General features: G+C 43.4%; 1 protein-coding gene across 1 annotated transcript in view; it reads right to left on the bottom strand.

The window, feature by feature from the left end:
• The window catches only part of LOC120022203 (A-kinase anchor protein 9-like), a 138930-nt gene that overhangs the window by 59445 nt on the left and 58264 nt on the right, over positions 1-21221 (bottom strand). Inside the window, exons 20-22 of the mRNA XM_038966076.1 lie at positions 20712-20842; positions 13252-13442; positions 1969-2213 (exon numbers count right to left, since the gene is read on the bottom strand). Of these exons, the coding sequence (XP_038822004.1) occupies positions 1969-2213; positions 13252-13442; positions 20712-20842 (567 nt within the window). The remainder of the gene's footprint in view (positions 1-1968; positions 2214-13251; positions 13443-20711; positions 20843-21221) is intronic.

Raw genomic sequence — 21221 nt, 5'->3', positions numbered from 1 at the left:
TGCACATGGGGACAAAGATTGTACTTTTTGGAGAAAAGTCCTCTGGTCTGATGAAACAAAAATAGAACTGTTGGGCCATGGAGGGAAAAGGGGGAGGCTTGCAAACCGAAGAACACCATCCCCCAACAGTGAAGCACGGGGTTGGCAGTATAAAGTTGTGGGGGTGCTTTGCTACAGGAGTGACTGGTGCACTTCACAAAACAGATGGCATCACGAAGGAGGAAAATGATGTGGATATATTGAAGCAACATCTTAAGACATCAGCCAGGAAGTTAAAGCTTGCCCGCAAATGGATCTTCCAAATGGACAATGATCCCAAGCATACTTCCAAAGTTGTGGCAAAATGGCTTAAGGACAACAAAGTCAAGGTATTGGAGTGGCCATCACAAAGCCCTGTCCTCAATTCTATAGAACATTTGTGGGCAGAACTGAAAAAGCGTGTGCGAGCAAGGAGGCCTACAAATCTGACTCCGTTACACCAGCTCTGTCAGGAGGAATGGGCCAAAATTCACCCAACTTATTGTGGGAAGCTTGTGGAAGGCTACCCAAAACATTTGACCCAAGTTGAACAATTTAAAGGCAATGCTACCAAATACTAATTGAGTGTATGTAAACTTCTGACCCACTGGGAATGTGATGAAAGAAATAAAAGCTGAAATTAAAATCATTCTCTACTATTATTCTGACATTTCACATTCTTAAAATAAACTGGTGATCCTAACTGACCTAAGACAGTGATGTTTTACTAGGATTAAATGTCAGGAATTGTGGAAAAACTGAGTTTAAATATATTTGGCTAAGGTGTACGTAAACTTCCGACTTCAACTGTACATTGTGTAATTTACAGATGCTCCCAACTAGCCACAGAGGGATATTTAAATATCAGTGCATGTCCTTGAATCTCTTCTGAGCTATTTTTACATGCACAACCACTACACCATGAGTAATGCTTGAATATAGGACAAACAGAACAGAAGATGCAGTATGATGCAGAAACTGTACCACATTTTAATGATGTATAAAGTATCTCTAGGCTGGCAGAGGGCACACACACAGTGAATGTGCAGTAGTAGCCTTTAGTTTTTATTAAACCTTTATTTAACTAGGCAAGTCAGTCAAGAACAAATTCTTATTTACAATGACGGTCTAACCCGGCCAAACCCTCCCCTAACATGGACGATGCTGGACCAATTATGTGCCACTGTATGGGACGCCCGATCACAGCCGGTTATGATACAGCCCGGGATCGAACCCAGGTCTGCAGTGACGCCTCTAGCACTGCGATGCAGTAGCCTGAGGGGTAGGAGTCATCGGAGTCCAGCTGGATTATAGTAGGCTAGGGGGAGGAAGAGACACAACGCTCTATGCAAATCCACGTGTATCTATAGGCAACCGCTGGGATTGAACCAGCCCTATTGTGTGGTGAATTAATTCTTGCTCCAGCTATCTAATAGTGAACATGATTCTGCAGTCTCATCTCTAAAGGGACTGTGTGTGAATAGACTAAAAAACCACAGGGGGTTATGATTGTGTAAAATACATAGTGTATTGTCAGTGAGTGGCCATTTACACGTTTGCCAATAACCTCATGCATGTAATTTATGTATTTGACAAAGAGCGCATGTTGCCCATGTCATTGTAACTTCCAAAAACTTTACAGCAACAAGCAACAATACGGGACTGTCAACAAGAGAATGTTTAGGTGATAAATACATTTCCAACCGTTGTATAGCACTGGTATTTCGCTCACACACAGTTCCCGGAATGGTGTATTTATAGTATGTAGCCTACCGCTAGATATGGCAGAGGCTTTAGTTTGCGCCACAATGCTTTAAATCAACAGCAGCCTTTTAAATGACGATCACCTTGTATAAGATAATACAAAATTATAGAACAAATTCTGTGTGGTCCACAACCTTTGTGCTGAGCACACCACGCTCTTACTAAGTGAACCTTGCTTTGACGTACCTGATTGGTCGTCTCTGTGATGGCCACCAGCAGTTTCTCTACGGCGGCCTGGAGGCGGGAGCTAATATTCATTAGGTACTCCTCGTTCTCCAGCTGAAGCTCCGCTCCTGGCAACAGGCTGTGGCAGTCAGTCATCATCTGCTGGGACAACTCCAGACCCTCGTCCGTCTCTGTCTCACCCGACCACACGCTCACGTCACCCGCCCCAGTCTCGCTGCCTTGGCAACTCTCAGTGGTCGACACATCTGGACAGGAAAAATGGAGGGCAAAGTTAATTGTCAGGAGAATACACTTCATTGGAAAATAATATTGTTTTCATTGTCACCAATATCAACCAGTCATTCATTTAATCATTTTCATCCAAACAATTTATTTTATGGCAAAGCATTCATCAACAATTATAATATAAGGCATGGTATCCCAGGTCTTAATCACACAAGGCTTCCGAGGAGTTTCCCATCCCTTCTTTGGTCTAGTAGTATGAGCACTGTCCTTATGTTTATTGGTCACATACAATTTAATTTGATAAATATGTGTATTTGTCACATGAAAACAACAGGTGTAGACCTTAGTGGAATGCTTACTTACAAGCCCTTAACCAACAATGCAGTTAAAAATATATATATTTCCCCCCCAAAATAAGAATAAGAGATAAAAGTAAAAAATAATTAAAGAGCAGCATTAAAATAACAATAGCGAGGCTATATACAGTCGTGGCCAAAAGTTGAGAATGACACAAATATTAATTTTCACAAAGTCTGCTGCCTCAGTTTGTATGATGGCAATTTGCATATACTCCAGAATGTTATGAAGAGTGATCAGATGAATTGCAACGAATTGCAAAGTCCGTCTTTGCCATGCAAATGAACTGAATCCCCAAAAAACATTTCCACTGCATTTCAGCCCTGCCACAAAAGGACCAGCTGACATGTCAGTGATTCTCTCGTTAACACAGGTGTGAGTGTTGTTAAGGACAAGGCTGGAGATCACTCTGTTATGCTGATTGAGTTCGAATAACAGACTGGAAGCTTCAAAAGGAGGTGCTTGGAATCATTGTTCTTCCGATGTCAACCATGTTTACCTGCAAGGAAACATGTGCCGTCATCATTGCTTTGCACAAAAAGGGCTTCACAGGCAAGGATATTGCTGCCAGTAAGATTGCACCTAAATCAACCATTTATCGGATCATCAAGAACTTCAAGGAGAACGGTTCAAATGTGGTGAAGAAGGCTTCAGGGTGCCCAAGAAAGTCCAGCAAGCGCCAGGACCGTCTCCTAAAGTTGATTCAGCTGCGGGATCGGGGCACCACCAGTACAGAGGTTGCTCAGGAATGGCAGCAGATAGGTGTGAGTGCATCTGCATGCACAGTGAGGCAAAGACTTTGAGGATGGCCTGGTGTCAAGAAGGGCAGCAAAGAAGCCACTTCTCAGCAGGAAAAACATCAGGGACAGACTGATATTCTGCAAAAGGTACAGGGATTGTTCTGCTGAGGACTGGGGTAAAGTAATTTTCTCTGATGAATCCCCTTTCCGATTGTTTGGGGCATCCGGAAAAAAGCTTGTCTGGAGAAGACAAGGTGAGCGCTACCATCAGTCCTGTGTCATGCCAACAATAAAGCATCCTGAGACCATTCATGTGTGGGGTTGCTTCTCAGCCAAGGGAGTGGGCTCACTCACAATTTTGCCTAAGAACACAGCCATGAATAAAGAATGGTACCTACACATCAAGAGAAGATCAACTCCTCCCAAACATCCAGGAACAGTTTGGTGACGAACAATGCATTTTCCAGCATGATGGCGCACCTTGCCATAAGGCAAAAGTAATAACTAAGTGGATCGGGGAACAAAACAATAATATTTTGGGTCCATGTCCAGGAAACACCACAGACCTTAATCCCATTGAGAACGTGTGGTAAATCCTCGAGAGGCGGGTGGACAAACAAAAACCCAGATTCTGACAAACTCCAAGCATTGATTATGCAAGAATGGGCTGCCATCAGTCAGGATGTGGCCCAGAAGTTAATTGACAGCATGCCAGGGCAGATTGCAGAGGTCTTGAAAAAGAAGGGTCAACACTGCAAATATTGACTCTTTGCATCAACTTCATGTAATTGTCAATAAAAGCCTTTGACACTTGTGAAATGCTTGTAATTATACTTCAGTATTCCATTGTAACATCTGACAAAAATATCTAAAGACACTGAAGCAGAAACTTTGTGGAAATTAATATGTGTGTCATTCAAAACTTTTGGCCACGACTGTACAGGGGTACCAGTACCGAGTCAATGTGCGGGGGCACCGGTTAGTCGAGGTAATATGTACATGTAGATTGAGTTATTAAAGTGACTATGCATAGATAATAACAGAGAGTAGCAGCAGTGTAAAAGAGGGGGCGGGGGGGGCAATGCAAATCGCCTGGGTAGCCATTTGATTAGATGTTGAGGAGTTTTATGGCTTGGGGGTAGAAGCTGTTTAGAAGCCTCTTGGACCTAGACTTGGCGCTCCGGTTCCGCTTGCCGTGTGGTAGCAGAGAGAACAGTCTATGACTAGGATGGCTGGAGTCGTTGACAATTTTTAAGGCCTTCCTCTGACACAGCTTGGTATAGAGGTCCTGGATGGAAAGAAGCTTGGCCCCAGCGATGTACTGGGCCGTACGCACTACCCTCTGTAGTGCCTTGTGGTCGGAGGCCAAGCAGTTGCCATTCCAGGCAGTGACGCAACCAGTCAGGATGCTCTTGATGGTGCAGCTGTAGAACCTTTTGAGAATCTGAGGACCCATGCCAAATCTTTTCAGTCTCCTGAGGGGGAATAGGATTTGTCGTGCCCTCTTCCCAACTGTCTTGGTGTGCTTGGACCATGTTAGTTTGTTGGTGATGTGGACACCAAGGAACTTGAAGCTCTCAACCTGCTCCACTAAAGCCCTGTCGATGAGAATGGGGGCATGATCGGTCCTCCTTTTCCTGTAGTCCACAATCATCTCCTTTATCCTGATCACGTTGAGGGAGAGGTTCTTGTCCTGGCACCACATGGCCAGGTCTTTGACCTCCTCCATATTGGCTGTCTTGTCGTTGTCGGTGATCAGGCCTATCACTGTTGTGCCATTGGAAAACTTAATTATGGTGTTGGAGTCGTGCCTGGTCGTGCAGTCATGAGTGAACAGGGAGTACAAGAGGGGACTGAGCACCCACCCCTGAGGGGCCCACATGTTGAGGATCAGCGTGGCGGATGTGTTGTTACCTACCCTTACCACCTGGGGGTGGCCCGTCAGGAACTCCAGGATTCAGTTGCAGAGGGAGGTGTTTAATCTCAGGGTCCTATGCTGGGTGATGAGCTTTGAGGGCACTATGGTGTTTAACGCTGAGCTGTAGTCAATGAATAGCATTCTCACACAGGTGGGAAAGGGCAGTGTGGAGTGCAATAGAGATTGCATCATCTGTTATTGATGTTATTGCGGTTTAGCGAAATGCTTGTGTGCCTAGTGTTAACTCGAAATGACACAACGACACGGTTCCAGTTTAACCTGTTATGGCTGCAAGCCCGATATCGGTACACCTATGACAACATCCCCCCACCCCCCCCACACTGATTAGCATCGCTAGCATAGCGTCACAATTAAATAGTAGCATCTAAATATCATTAAATCACAAGTCCAAGACACCAGATGAAAGATACAGATCTTGTGAATAAACCCATCATTTCTGTTTTTTAAAATGTTTTACAGGGAAGACACAATATGTAAATCTATTAGCTAACCACGTTAGCAAAATACACCATTTTTCTTTGTCCACCATTTTTTCTCTCCACCACTAGCTATCACCAATTCGGCCAAATAAAGATATTGATAGCCACTAACCAAGAAAAAACCTCATCAGATGACAGTCTGATAACATATTTATTGTATAGGATAGGTTTTGTTAGAAAAATGTGCATATTTCAGGTAGAAATCATAGTTTACAATTGCACCCACCATCACAACTCGACTAGAATTACTACAGAGAGCAACGTGTTTTACCAATTTACTCATCATAAAACATTTCATAAAAATATACAGCTCACAGCAATGGAAAGACACAGATCTTGTGAATTCAGACAATATTTCAGATGTTCTAAGTGTTTTACAGCGAAAACACAATAAATCGTTATATTAGCATACCACATATGCAAACGTTACCCCAGCATGAATTCAAGCCAAAGAGAGCGATATCGTTATCATCGCCAAAATATATTAATTTTTTCACTAACCTTCTCAGAATTCTTCCGATGACACTCCTGTAACATCATATTACAACATACATATAGAGTTTGTTCGAAAATGTGCATATTTAGCCATAAAAACCGTGGTTATACAATGAAAATAGTAGCAAAACAAGCCTGGAAATGTCGGTCGCCATCTTTCACAGTGATCTTGTCTCATGGATAACTATTCATAAACTTGACTAAAAAAATATAAGTTGGACAGCTATCGAAAGACAAATTAGTTCTTAATGCAATCGCTGAATTACATTTCTAAAATTATCCTTACTGTGCAATACAGGGTTCGCCAAGCGAAGCTATACCAAACAAAATGGCGGAATATGCGTTTAAATTTTTTCGACAGAACAACGATTTATCATATTAAATATTTCTTACTGTGAGGTGATCTTCCATCAGAATCTTGGGCAATGTATCCTTTCTTGGGTCTAATCTTCTTTTGGTCGAAAGATGTCCTCTGTCCGTCGAAATGCCCACTAACGTTCGACCGGGACCCCGAAACGTGCCCAAAGCTTCAAAGAGCATCACATAGAACTGCCTCAAAATCGCACTAAACGGATATAAATTGCTATAAAACGGTTTAAATTAACTACCTTATGATGTTTTTAACACCTCTAACGAGTAAAAACATGACCGGCGAAATATTACTGGCTAAACCCAAGCTTGGAAAGAGAGCAGGTCCAACGTACATCGTGCGTCAGGCGCAGCAGGAAAAGAACGGTACTTCCGGTATTTCTTGTTTTATACAGGCCATGATTGCGCAATCGACTCCATTCAAAGCGTCACCACGTACTGACATCCAGGGGAAGACGTAAGCAGTGTTTGTATCCTCATAGCATTTACAGGGACCTTAAAACCGACCCCAGATCAGGGGCCAAGATTTCTGAAATCTGACTCCCTGTCAGGAAAAGTGCTGTAGAAGGAGCTGTGTTTCACTCAGAGACAAAATTCCAACGGCTATAGAAACTAGAGAGTGTTTTCTATCCAATAATAACAATAATATGCATATTGTACGAGCAAGAATTGAGTACGAGGCCGTTTGAAATGGGCACCCTTAATCAGAGCTACTCAATACTGCCCCTGCAGCCATAAAAAGTTAACAAAGTTTACTATACTATATGAACACACTACAAGGTAGCCATTACCCTCAAGGCTAGGTCCATCGACAACTAGACTCCCTGCGCAGGCGCACTCTTGACTGAGTGATAGCCCCGTAATAACAGAAATATAGGGATACTTAAAACATGAACTTAAGTTCTAGCTCCAACAGTTCAGTAGTATCTAACAAGTCACATAAATCTAAAGAATGGAATAAAGAAATATTAGGATGAGCAATGTCAGAGTGGCATTGACTAAAATACATTAGAAGTTTGTATATACGTATGAAATGAGTAAAACAGCATGTAAACTTTATTTAAGTGACCAGTGATTCCATGTCTATGTACATGTAATTACTGGTGCAGGGTTGATCAACCGGGTGGTAGCCGGCTAGTGATGGCTATTTAACAGTCTGATGGCCTTGAGATACAAGTTGTTTTCAGTCTCTCGGTCCCAGCTTTGATGCACCTGTACTGACCTCACCTTCTGGATGAAAGTGGGGTGAACCTTCCTGTAACATTGGGTGCTGTAGGTGTCCTGGAGGTCAGGCAGTGTGCCCCCGGTGATGCGTTGGGCAGCCTGCACCATCCTCTGGAGAGCCTTGCGGTTGAAGGGCGGTGCAGTTGCCGTATTAGGCGGTGATACAGCCCAACAAGATGCTCTCTATTGTGTATCTGTAAATGTTTTATGAGCGTCTTAGGGGCCAAGCCGCATTTCTTCAGCCTCCTGAGGTTGAAGAAGCGCTGTTGCACTTTCTTCACCACACTGTCTTTGTGGGTGGACCATTTCAGACAGTGATGTGTACGCCGAGGAACTTGAAGCTTTTCACCTACTCCACTGCAGTTCCATCAATGTGGATGGGGGTGTGCTTCCTCTGCTGTCTCTGGAAGTCCACGATCAGCTTCTTCATTTTGTTGACGTTGAGGTTATTTTCCTGGCACCACTCCGCCAGGGCACTCACCTCCTCCCTGTAGGCTATCTCGCCATTGTTGGTAATAGGCCTACAGACACTGTTGTGTCGTCTGCAAACTTGATTGAGTTGGAGGCGTGCATGGCCACGCAGTCATGGATGAACAGGGAGTACAGGAGGAGGCTGAGCACTCACCTTTGTGGGGCCCGTGTTGAGGATCAGCGAAGTGGAGGTGTGGTTTCCTCCCTTCACTACCTGGGGGGTGGCCTGTAATGAAGTCCAGGATCCAGTTGCACAGGACGAGGTTCAGACCCATGGCCTCGAGCTTGATGATGAACTTGGAGGGTACTATGGTGTTATATTCTGAGCTGTAGTCAATGAACAGCATTCTTACATAGGTATTCCTCTTGTCCAGATGGGATAAGGCAATGTGCAGTGTGATGGCGATTGCATCGTCTGTGGACCTATTGGGGCGGTAAGCAAATTGAAGTGGGTCTAGGGTGGCAGGTAAGGTGGAGGTGATATGATCGTTAACTAGCCTCTCAAAGCACTTCATGATGAAATAAGTGAGTGCTACGGGGCGATAGTCATTTAGTTCAGTTACCTTCGCTTTCTTGGGTACAGGAACAATTGTGGACATCTTGAAGCAAGTGGGGATAGCAGACTGGGATAAGGAGAGATTGAATATGTCCGTAAACACTCCAGCCAGCTGGTCAAATGTGTCTTCAGCATAGAATGGAGTCGTGATCTGATTTGCCGAAGGGAGGGTGGGGGTGGGCAATGTAGCCATCCCGGAAGGGAGAGTAACAATGGTCGAGAGTTTTTGAAGCGCGAGTAGTACAGGTAATGTGTTGATAGAACTCCAGTAGCGTTTTCCTTAATTTGCTTTGTTAAAATCCCCAGCTGCAATATCACATGAAAGCAGGGCGTTACAGTCTCAATCCTAGCTGACTGGTAGTGCCACCCCAGAGACAACCACACAAAGAACTAAAAAGGAAAGAACAGACATTATGTTACTGAATGATCCACAATTGCCTCTTTATTCTCAGGAGGGACACAGGAGGGGACACATCTCTCTTTTCAGTGCATTGGTCCACACTTTTCTAGCAAGAGAATGCAGGAGGAGAGATGATGGATCAGTGGGCATCTTCTATCATGACTGCTAACCGAATTTGAATGCAAATACACATGCCACAGGATATGTGTGGTTGATACAAGATTATGAGATGATGGTGAAGGGGGAAGAGGAGAACCCTGAATGTCATGTACTTTGTGAAAACAAAATCTCAATAAGGAGTCAGTACTATTGTGCACATTGATTCTTTTTCAGTTCACGTCACATTCAAATAACCCGTCAACAGCTATACTTCATTGATAAAATACCAGAGCATTTGAAAAAGGTAACAAACAAAAAAAAGTTAAGCGGTTGGTTAACTAACTAGTTCTCCGAACTGTAAAATCTAACCACAATAATTAACCTTAGTTATGCACACCGCATATGTGTGTGTGTGTGTCTCATGTGTGTAGAGAGGGCAGGCAGATGTTTACTTTGGGGGAGATTTTCCCACACTAGAGCAGACTTTACCACTTAAAGGGATACTGCAAGATTCTGGCATTTATCCACTTACCCAGAGCCAGATGAACTTGTGAATAACATGTTAATGTCTCTGCGTGCAGTTTGAAGGAAGTTAGCAGTAGTTTGCTAACTACCTTTACAACTGTACCTGTAGACTTCAAGTCATTGCACTTAAAATGCCAGAGTCTCGCAGTATCCCCTTAAGCCTGTAGACACATAAGGGAGAGGCATATTGTTAAGCTTGGCAGTGGATTGGGTCAAACACACTTGTCATGTTTGGGGACTCCACCTTCGGGCCACATACCAAGAGATGAGTATACAGACGCTAAGGAGTGTAATGGTATAACCACTATTGTCTGATAGTTAGGGAGTAGTTGGTGGAATGGATGGACAATAAAATTGTCCAGGGTAGGGTATACTGCTGTTGTGCCCTTGAGCAAGTGCACCTGACTTCAATTGCTTAATTCAGCTCTAGTCGTGTGATCTAGTCGTGTGATTCTATGATGTGTGAAATAAAGGTTATGAGCAAGTATTGTCGGGAGGCAATTATACATTCTGTTAATACCAGGTGTGGGGCATGTGACCAGGAAAAACTCTGAGCCCTACAATAAGAGTCTGGTTAAAAGGTATTGGCGAAGGATTGCCATGTCACCTCCAGAGTTACATTAATTCCTATGATTCATTAGTTACAGCACGTGATTCTGAAACACTGCCTACTATTGACAGGAGTGTTAGTCTGGCTGGACTGATTTTCCTCTGGTAACTGTGGGAACTTGACTTTTAATAATGTTTGGCGCTGGGATGAAATTGCCATGAATGCTATAGTCATTATGTATTGCTCTCTCAGTCTGCACACTGAAACTGATTATTGTGCACTTAGCAGCCATTGGCTGTAATTAGGAAAATATACAGATGAGATCAATTTTACAAGTTTTGGTCACCCTGACGAGGGTAGTTTGACAGAAGGCTTGGTACAATAAAGATACATTTGCATTGATATTAAATGTACACTGAAGAAAAATATAAACGCAACATGTAAAGTGTTGGTCCCATGTTTCATGAGCTGGGGAAAAAAATCCCAGAAATGTTCCATAAGCACAAAAAGCTTATTTCGCTCAAATGCTGTGCACAAATTTGTTTACATCACTATTAGTAAGAATTTATCCTTTGCCAAGATAATCCATCCAACTGACAGGTGTGGCATATCAAGAAACTGATTAAACAGCATGATCATTACACAGGTGCACCTTGTCCTGGGGACAATAAAAGGCCACTCTAAAATGTGCAGTTGTGTCACACAACACCACAGATGTCTCCAGTTGAGGGAGCGTGCAATTGGCATGCTGACTGCAGGAATGTCCACCAGAGCTGTTGACAAATAATTTAAATGTACATTTTTTCTACCATAAGCCACCTACAATGTAGTTTAAGAGAATTTTGCAGTATGTCCAACCGGCCTAACAACCACGTGTAACCACGTCAACCCAGGACCTCCATATCCATTCACCTGAGGGATCATCTGAGGAGGGTTGGAGGGGATGCAGAGGATTATTTCTGTCTGTAATAAAGCCCTTTTGTCGGGAAAAACGTATTCTGATTGGCGGCGCCCCTCATCAGCCATGTGAAATCAATAGATTAGGGCCTAATTCATTTATTTCCTTATATGAACCGTAACTCTGTAAAATCTTAATAATTGTTGCATGCTGTGTTTATATTTTTGTTCAGTATAGGAATTTTCCCCCTGTATCTTTAGCAGCTTGGTTGGGTACGCAGCTGACTTTCACACAAACTGTATACAAGTTTTGAATATTGGCAAAGTTAACGCTATACACTCAGTGGGCAGTTTATTAGGTACACCCATCTAGTACCGGGTTGGAACCCTCTTTGCCCCAAGAACAGCCAGAATTATTCGGGGCATGGAAATGTTGCTCAATTGGTATCAAGGGACCTAACGAGTGCAAGGAAAACATTTCCCACACCAGCAGCATGTACCATTGACACCAGGCAGGATGGGGCCATGTACTCATGCTGCTTACGCCAAATCCTTACTCTGCCATCAGCATGACGCAACAGGAACTGGAATTTATCGGACCATGCAATGTTTTTCCACTCCTCAATTGTCTATTGTTGGTGATTGCATGCCCACTGGAGCAGCTTCCTCTTGTTTTTAGCTGATAGGAGTGGAACCCGGCATGGTCATCTGCTGCAATAGCCCAGCCGTGACAAGGACCAACAACAGATGCCATTCTGCACATCCCTGTTGTACTGCGACGTTATTTGCCTGTTTGTGGCCCCGCTGTTAGCTTGCACGATTCTTGCCATTCTCCTTCGACCTCTCATCAACAAGCGGTTTTCACCCACAGGACTGCCGCTGACCAGAAGTTTTTGGTTTGTCACACCACTCTCGGTAAACCCTAGACACTGTCGTGCGTGAAAAGCCCAAGAGGCTGACCATTTCTGAGATACTGGAAGCGGCACGCTTGACACATATGATCACACTACGCTCAAAGTCGCTTAGGTCACTCGTTTTGCCCATTCAACATTCAATCGAACAGGAACTGAATGCCTCGCTGCCTGTCTGCCTGCTTTATACAGCAAGCCACGGCCACGTGACTCTCTGTCTATAGGAGCTAACAATTGTCATGAACGGGGTGAGTGTACATCAACAATTCATTTAATGTGATGCATAGGTCCCATAGAAAAAGGTTCCATAAAGAAAGGCAGCAGGTAACCAGTCTGGCAGGACCTCTTTAGACTGACAATAATGGTTAGAAACTGTCAGGACTTCATTAATTATGATATGCAACATGGGCATTTTTGGCAATAAGTATTCTGTCTCCATCTTTCTTTCCTCTCCTGTGTATATTTCTGTCACACACCCAGACCTCAATCCTTGCACCTCTTCTTCTCTCCCTTACCTCATTGTATCTTTAGGTTTTCTCTGGCTCTATTTAATGAAATCTAAATCATCTTGATGGAGTGCTATTGTGCTCTTCCAAGACTCCGATCCCCAAGGGGGCTTGAAGGGGCATCAGGTAGCCTACTGTTCAGAGCTTTGGGCCAGTAACCGAAAGGTTGCTAGATAGAATCCCAGAGCTGACAAGGTAAAAATCTGTCGTTCTGCCCCTGAACAAGGCAGTTAACCCACTGTTCCTAGGCCGTCATTGTAAATAAGAATTTGTTCTTAACTGACTTCCCTGGTTAAATAAAGGTTAAATAAATAAAAAATATAATAATAATTGGTGTCACACGTTTGTCGCAGCCCTAGCTACTAATCATGGTCTTCAGTTAAGTGTAATCAGTTGTGTTTGTTAGAGTTAGCTTAATTAACTGTGACACCAGTAAGGCCCGGAGGAGCAATATTGCTGACCCCATTTTACAGGTGTGTGCCTCTCACAACATGCATAGGTGGTAGTAGGGGTTGATTTGAAATTGGCTGCTCAACGAACCTTCAGCAGCCCCTGTGACAGGCCTAAAGGGCTCGCCAACTGCTCTTTGCCAGGTGGGTCTCTGTGAGGAGGAGGGGGGTACCAGTAGCCCTTCCACATGGCACCCGATGGTCTCCTCAGCGGCCGCTGTGGTCTTGAGCACATCACTCAGCACCTGTCGGAGGCTCTCGTTAGCCTTACGCAGCAGATTCCTGTGGAAAGAAGAAAACAAACAAAAATATGAAATGTTGGTGGGAGCAAAGATTATGGTCTTTCATTCACTTAAAACAAATATTTTTGTTACAGGTGAGGTTGGCAAGACGCATACCGCACAAGTGCTTTGGTTAACTACATATGTACAGTGGCAAGAAAAAGTATGTGAACCCTTTGGAAATACCTGGATTTTTGCATAAATTGGTCATAAAATTTGATCTTATCTTTATCTAGGTCACAATAGAGAGTCTGCTTAAACTAATAACACACAAACAATTATACGTTTTCATGTCTTTGAGCACACCATGTAAACATTCACAATGCAGGGTGGAAAGAGTATGTGAACCCTTGGATTTAATAACCCTCCTTTGGCAGCAATAACCTCAACCAAACGTTTTCTGTAGTTGCGGATCAGACCTGTACAACGGTTTGGAGTCATTTTGGACTTGGGATGTCTGGTGTGAACTGCTCTCTTGGGGTCATGCCACAGCATCTCAATTGTGTTGAGGTCAAGACTGACTGGGTCACTCCAGAAGGCGTATTTTCTTCTGTTAAAGCCATTCTGTTGTTGATTTACTTCTGCGTTTTGGGACGTTATCCTGTTGCATCACCCAACTTCTGTAGAGCTTCAATTGGCGGACAGATAGCCTTACATTCTCCTGCAAAATGTCTTGATAAACTTCGGAATTTATTTTTACGTCAATGAGAGCAGGCGGTCCAGGCCCGAGGCAGCAAAGCAGCCCCAAATCATGATGCTAACCCCACCATACTTTACAGTTGGGATGAGGTTTTGGTGCTGGTGTGCGGTGCCCTTTTTTCTCCACACAGTGTTCTGTGTTCCTTCCAAACAACTCAACTATAGTTTCATCTGTCCACAGAATATTTAGCCAGTAGCACTGTGGAACATCCAGGTACACTTTTGCAAACTTCAGACGTGCAGCAATGTTTTTTTTAATAGCAGTGGCTTCTTCTGTGGTGTCCTCCCATGAACAGCATTCTCGTTTAGAGTTTTACATATCGTAGACTCGTCAACAGAGATGTTAGCATGTTCCAGAGATTTCTGCAAGTCTTTAGCTGACACTCTAGGATTCTTCTTAACTTCATTGAGCATTCTGCGCTGTGGTCTTGCAGTCATCTTTGCAAGACGGCCACTCCTAGGGAGAGTAGCAACAGTGCTAAACTTTCTCCATTTGTAGACAATTGTTCTTACCGTGGACTGATGAACATCAAGGCTTTTAGAGATACTTTTTGCAACCCTTTCCAGCTTTATGCAAGTCAACAATTCTTAACCTTAGGTCTTCTGAGATCTCCTTTGTCCCGAGGCATTGTTCAAATCAGGCAATGCTTCTTGTGAATAGAGGTTCTTGTGGTTCTGACTTAGAATATGTGGACAGCTACAAATACCTAGGTGTCTGGCTAGACTGTAAACTCACCTTCCAGACTCACATTAAGCATCTCCAATCCAAAGTTAAATCTATAATCGGCTTCCTATCTCGCAACAAAGCCTTCTTCACTCATGCTGCCAAACATACCCTCGTAAAACTGACCATCCTACCGATCCTGGACTTTGGCGATGTCATTTACAAAATAGCCTCCAACACTCTACTCAGCAAATTGGATGCAGTCCATCACAGTGCCATCCGTTTTGTCACCAAAGCCCCATATACTACCCACCACTGCGACTTGTATGCTCTCGTTAGCTGGTCCTCGCTACATATTCGTCGCCAAACCCACTGGCTCCAAGTCATCTATAAGTCTTTGCTAGGTATAGCTCCGCCTTATCTCAGCTCACTGGTCACCATAGCAACACCCACCCGTAGCACGCTCTCCAGCAGGTATATTTCACTTGCCATCCCCAAAGCCAACACCTCTTTGGTCGCCTTTCCTTCCAGTTCTCTGCTGCCAATGACTGGAACAAATTGCAAAAATCACTGAAGTTGGAGACATATCTCCTTCACTAAATTTAAGCGTCAGCTGTCAGAGCAGCTTACCGATCGCTGCAGCTGTACACAGCCCATCTGTAAATAGCCCATCCAACCAACTACCTACCTCATCCCCATATTTGTTTTTGTTTTTCTGCTCTTTTGCACACCAGTATTTCTTCTTGCACATCCTCATCTGCACATATATCACTCGAGTGTAAATTGCTAAATTGTAATTACTTTGGCTCTATTGGCCTATTTATTGCCTTACCTCCCTAATTCATTTGCACACACTGTATACAGATTTTTCTATTTTGTTATTGACCGTACGTTTGTTTATCCCATGTGGTAACTCTGTTTTTGTCGCACTGCTTTTGATTTATCTTGGCCAGGTCGCAGTTGTAAATGAGAAGTTGTTCTCAACTGGCCTACCTGGTTAAATAAAGGGGATTTTTTAAATAAAAATAAATAAAAAAGCAACATTTTGGGAGTGTTATCTCTAGGCCAAGGCAGCTCTAACCAACCATCTCCAATCTCTTCTCATTGATTGGACTCCAGGTTAGCTGACTCCTGACTCCAATTAGCTTTTGGAGAAGTCATTAGCCTCGGGGTTCACATACTTTTTCCAACCTACACTGTGAATGTTTAAATTATGTAATCAATATAGACAAGAAAAATATAATAATTTGTGTGTTATTAGTTTAAGCACACTGTCTATTGGTGTGACTTAGATGAAGATCAGATCAAATTTGATGACAAATATATGCCGAAATCACATACTTTTTCTTGAAACATGTGGTGCTTGGTCATATTCACTGCATACATCTCTTTTTGAAGAAACTTGTGTTGAACAATAAAAATAAAGTAGCTAAAACCCACTTATATAAAAGTATTACATTGTCATAGTCAGTCTAGAACACAACTTATACTTAAGACATTTTAGTATAGATCAGGTCCCTTGTCCGTCTAACCTTTTATCAGTTTATACAGTGCTTTCTGAAAGTATTCAGACCCCTTGACTTTAACCACATTTTGTTAAGTTACAGCCTTAATCTAAAATTGATTAAATCGTTCCCCTCATCAATCTACACACAATACCCCACAAGGACAAAGCAAAATCAGGTTTAGAATTTTTTGCAAATTCATAAAAAATACAAAATTTACTGAAATATCACTTACATAAGTATTCAGACCCTTGACTCAGTAATTTGTTGAAGCACCTTTGGCAGCGATTACAGCCTCGAGTCTTCTTGGGTATGACGCTACAAGCTTGGCACACCTGTATTTGGGGAGTTCCTCCCCGTCTCTGCAGATCCTCTCAAACTCTGTCAGGTTGGATGGGGAGCGTTGCTGTCCAGCTATTTTCAGGTCTCTCCAGCGATGATTCCTCGGGTTCAAGTCCGGGCTCTGGCTGGGCTACTCAAGGACATTCAGAGACTGGTCCTGAAGCCACTACTGTGTTGTCTTGGCTGTGAGCTTAGGGTCGTTGTCCTGTTGGAAGGTGTACATTTGCCCCAGTCTGAGGTCCTGGGCACTCTGGAGAAGGTTTTCATCAAGGATCCCTTTGTGCTTTGCTCTGTTCCTCTTTCACTTAATCCTGACTATACTCCCAGTCCCTGCCGATGAAAAACAACCATAGCATGATGCTGCCACCACCATGCTTCACTGTAGGGATGGTGCCAGGTTTCCTCCAGAAGTGACGCTTGGCATTCAGGCCAAAGAGTCTTGGTTTCATCAGACCAGAGAATCTTGTTTCTCATGGTCTGAGAGTCCTTTGGGTGACAAGCTGGCTGTCATGTGCCTTTAACTGAGGAGTGGCGTCCGTCTGGCCACTCTACCATAAAGTCCTGATTGGTGGAGTGCTGCAGAGATGGCTGTCCTTCTGGAAGGTTATCCCATCTCCACAGAGAAACTCAAGAGCTCTGTTAGAATGACCATCAGGTTTTTGGTAAGCACCCTGATTGCTCAGTTTTGACGGCGGCCAGCTCTAGGAAGAGTCTTGGTGGTTCCAAACCTCTTCCATTTAAGAATGATGGAGGCCACTGTGCTCTTGGAGACCTTCAATGCTGCAGACATTTTTTGGTACCCTTCCCCAGATCTGTGCCTTGACACAATCCTGTCTCAAAGCTCTATGGGCAATTCCTTCAACCTCATGGCTTGGTTTTTGTGCTGACATGCACTGTGGGACCTTATATAGAAAGTTGTGCGCCTTTCCAAATCTTGTCCAATCAATTTAATTTACCAAAGGTGGACTCCAATCAAGGTGTAGAATTTTTATTTTATTTATTTCACCTTTATTTAACCAGGTAGGCAAGTTTAGAACAAGTTCTCATTTGCAACTGCGACCTGGCCAAGATAAAGCATAGCAGTTCGACACATACAACAACAGAGTTACACATGGAAAACAAACAAACATACAGTCAATATTACAGTAGGGAAAAAAAGGAAACCAAAAAGTCTATATACAGTGAGTGCAAATTAGGTAGGATACGGGAGTTAAGGAAATAAATAGGCCATGGTGGCGAAGTAATTACAATATAGCAATTAAACACTGGAATGGTGGATGTGCAGAAGATGAATGTGCAAGTAGAGATACTGGGGTGAAAAGGAGCAAGATAAATAAATAAATACAGTATGGGGATGAGGTAGTTGGATGGGCTGTTTACAGATTGGCTATGTACAGGTGCAGTGATCTGTGAGCTGCTCTGACAGCTGGTGCTTAAAGCTAGTAATTTTTGCAGTTCGTTCCAGTCATTGGCAGCAGAGAACTGGAAGGAAAGTCGGCCAAAGGAGGAATTGGCTTTGGGGGTGACCAGAGAGATATACCTGCTGGAGAGCGTGCTACGGGTGGGTGCTGCTATGGTGACCAGTGAGCTGAGATAAGGCGGGGCTTGACCTAGCAGAGTCTTGTAGATGACCTGGAGCCAGTGGGTTTGGCGACGAGAGTGAAGCGAGGGCCAGCCAACGGGAGCGTACTGGTCGCAATGGTGGGTAGTATATGGGGCTTTGGTGACAAAACGGATGGCACTGTGATAGACTGCATCCAATTTGTTGAGGGGAGTGTTGGAGGCTATTTTGTAAATGACATTGCCGAAGTCGAGGATCGGTAGGATGGTCAGTTTTACAAGGGTATGTTTGGCAGCATGAGTGAAGGATGCTTTGTTGCGAAATAGTCAGTTGATTCTAGATTAAATTTTGGATTGGAGATCCTTAATGTAAGTTTGGAAGGAGAGTTTACAGTCTAACCAGACACCTAGGTATTTGTAGTTATCCACATACCCCCAAGCCATAAGACTCCTGAACAGGTAACCAAATGGTTACCCGGACTATTTGCATTTTGTGCCCCCCCAACCCCTCTTTTACGCTGCTGCTACTCTCTATTTATCTTATATGCATAGTCACTTTAACTATACATTCATGTACATACTACCTAAATTGGCCCAACCAACCAGTGCTCCCGCACATTGGCTAACCGGGCTATCTGCATTGTGTCCCACCACCCGCCAACCCCTCTTTTTACGCTTCTGCTACTCTCTGTTCATCATATATGCATACCGTAATTTCCGGACTATAAGCCGCTACTTTTTTCCCACGCTATGAACCTCGCGGTTTATACAATGACGCGGCTAATTTATGTTTTTTTTTTGTTTTTTTTCTCACAAGATTCATGCCGCCAAAAAACTGAGCACCGTCACATAATGTGACGTAAATCGAGCGCGCTCAAACTTGCCATCATTCTGATTACGGTAGTCATTTTGTCACCCTCATCATGGCAAAGACACGGAGAAATGCATATGATGCAGCTTTCAAGTTGAAGGCGATCGATCTGGCTGTTGGAAAAGGAAATAGAGCTGCTGCACGGGAGCTTGGCCTTAATGAGTCGATGATAAGACGTTGGAACTGTGCAGATCCGACTGAAAGCCATAACAATCGCCACCGCAATGAAGTTTGACTTTCTTGGTAGGCTACTGTTTACTGCTATTTATTTTTTATTTTTGTTACAAGCCGTGTTTCGTTAAAGCCTATTTATTTTTGTTACAAGCCGTGTTTCGTTTAAAAGCCTATTTATTTTTGTTACAAGCCGTGTTTCGTTTAAAAGCCTATTTATTTTTGTTACAAGCCGTGTTTCGTTTAAAGGCTGTGTAAAGTTCATGTACCGGTAGGCACTTGGCTTATAGACATGTGCGGTTTATTTATGTACAAAATACATATTTGTAAAAAATTCAGTGGGTACGGCTTATATTCAGGTGCGCTTAATAGGCCAGCAATTACGGTAGTCACTTTAACGATACCTACATGTACATACTACCTCAATAAGCCTGACTAACTGGTGTCTGTATATAGCCTTGCTACTCTTTTTTCAAATGTCTTTTTACTGTTTTATTTCTTTACTTACCTACACACACACACACACACACACACACACACACACACACACACACACACACACACACACACACACACACACACACACCTGTTGTATTCGGCGCACGTGACAAATAAACTTTGATTTGATATTCTAAATCAGAGCCGTCCAGAGTAGTGATGCTGGCTGGGTGGGCAGGTGCAGGCAGCGATCGGATGAAGAGCATGCATTTAGTTTTACTTGTATTTAAGAGCAGTTGGAGGCCACGGAAGGAGAGTTGTATGGCATTGAAGCTCGTCTGGAGGGTTGTTAACACAGTGTCCAACGAAGGGCCAGAAGTTTACAGAATGGTGTCGTCTGCATAGATGTGGATCAGAGAATCACCAGCAGCAAGAGCGACATCATTGATGTATACAGAGAAGAGTGTCAGCCCGAGAATTGAACCCTGTGGCACCCCCATAGAGACTGCCAGAGGTCCGGACAACAGGCCCTCCGATTTGACACACTGAACTCTATCAGAGAAGTAGTTGGTAAACCAGGCGAGACAATCATTTGGAGGACGATCAATGGAAACAGGATGCATCTGAGCTCAATTTCGAGTCTCGTAACAAAGGGTCTGAATACTTAAGTAAATAATGTGTGTGGTTTTTCTTTTTAATACATTTGGGGAAAAAATTTAAAAAACTGTTTTTGCTTTGTCATTATGGGGTATTGTGTGTAGATTGCTGAGGATAAAAAAAAATGTAAATCCTTTTTAGAATAATGTTGTAACGTAACAAAATATGGACAAAGTCAAGGGGTCTGAATACTTTCCAAAGGCACTGAATGTGAGTATAAAAAAATTAAACAATTCTCTGGTCAAAAATATACAATAAATGTGCAGAGGTAAAATCATGACACGTGCACAAGAGTTAATTATGTTCTCTACAATATAAATGAAACTGAAAGTATAGAACATTTCTATCATTCTCTAGTCATACCTCTCAGTAGTGATGACTTGATGATCTGGACAAGAAGAGTCATCCTCTCTATCTTGTGATGAGATATTTCCACCCATGGCCCTCTTCCTCCTGACCTCTTCATCTTCCTCACCTTCCTCTTCTCCTCTCTTCTTCAGTGGATGGACCGGCAGGAGGGAGAAGAACGACAACAGCCCTGTCATTATCACCCGTTTACAGACAAGCACAGACTTTCACACTGTGTTGACGATTCCTGGAAACATGAGACGGCGACGGCCAGGCAAGCTGAAGGCATGACCATTATAAGGAAAGTGGATTCAAATCAGACGAAAGTCGCAGCGCGCACCAGTACACACACACACACACACACACACACTTACACTTACACAAATCCATGGAAGCTAGGGAAACACTAGTATCTTTGTGCTGTTATGGCAACAGGTGCACCAGAGTCAAGGGCTGATGCAGGAAGTAGAGTGGCTCCCTCTCATGGTGAGGGAACAGAAATGCTGCTCATTCCGATAGAACGCT

The sequence above is a fragment of the Salvelinus namaycush genome, chromosome 27 (genome assembly GCF_016432855.1).
Source record: "Salvelinus namaycush isolate Seneca chromosome 27, SaNama_1.0, whole genome shotgun sequence".
Taxonomy (NCBI): Eukaryota; Metazoa; Chordata; class Actinopteri; order Salmoniformes; family Salmonidae; genus Salvelinus; species Salvelinus namaycush.
Note: the sequence above shows the minus strand (reverse complement) of the source record. Positions and strands in the feature narration are given on the sequence as shown.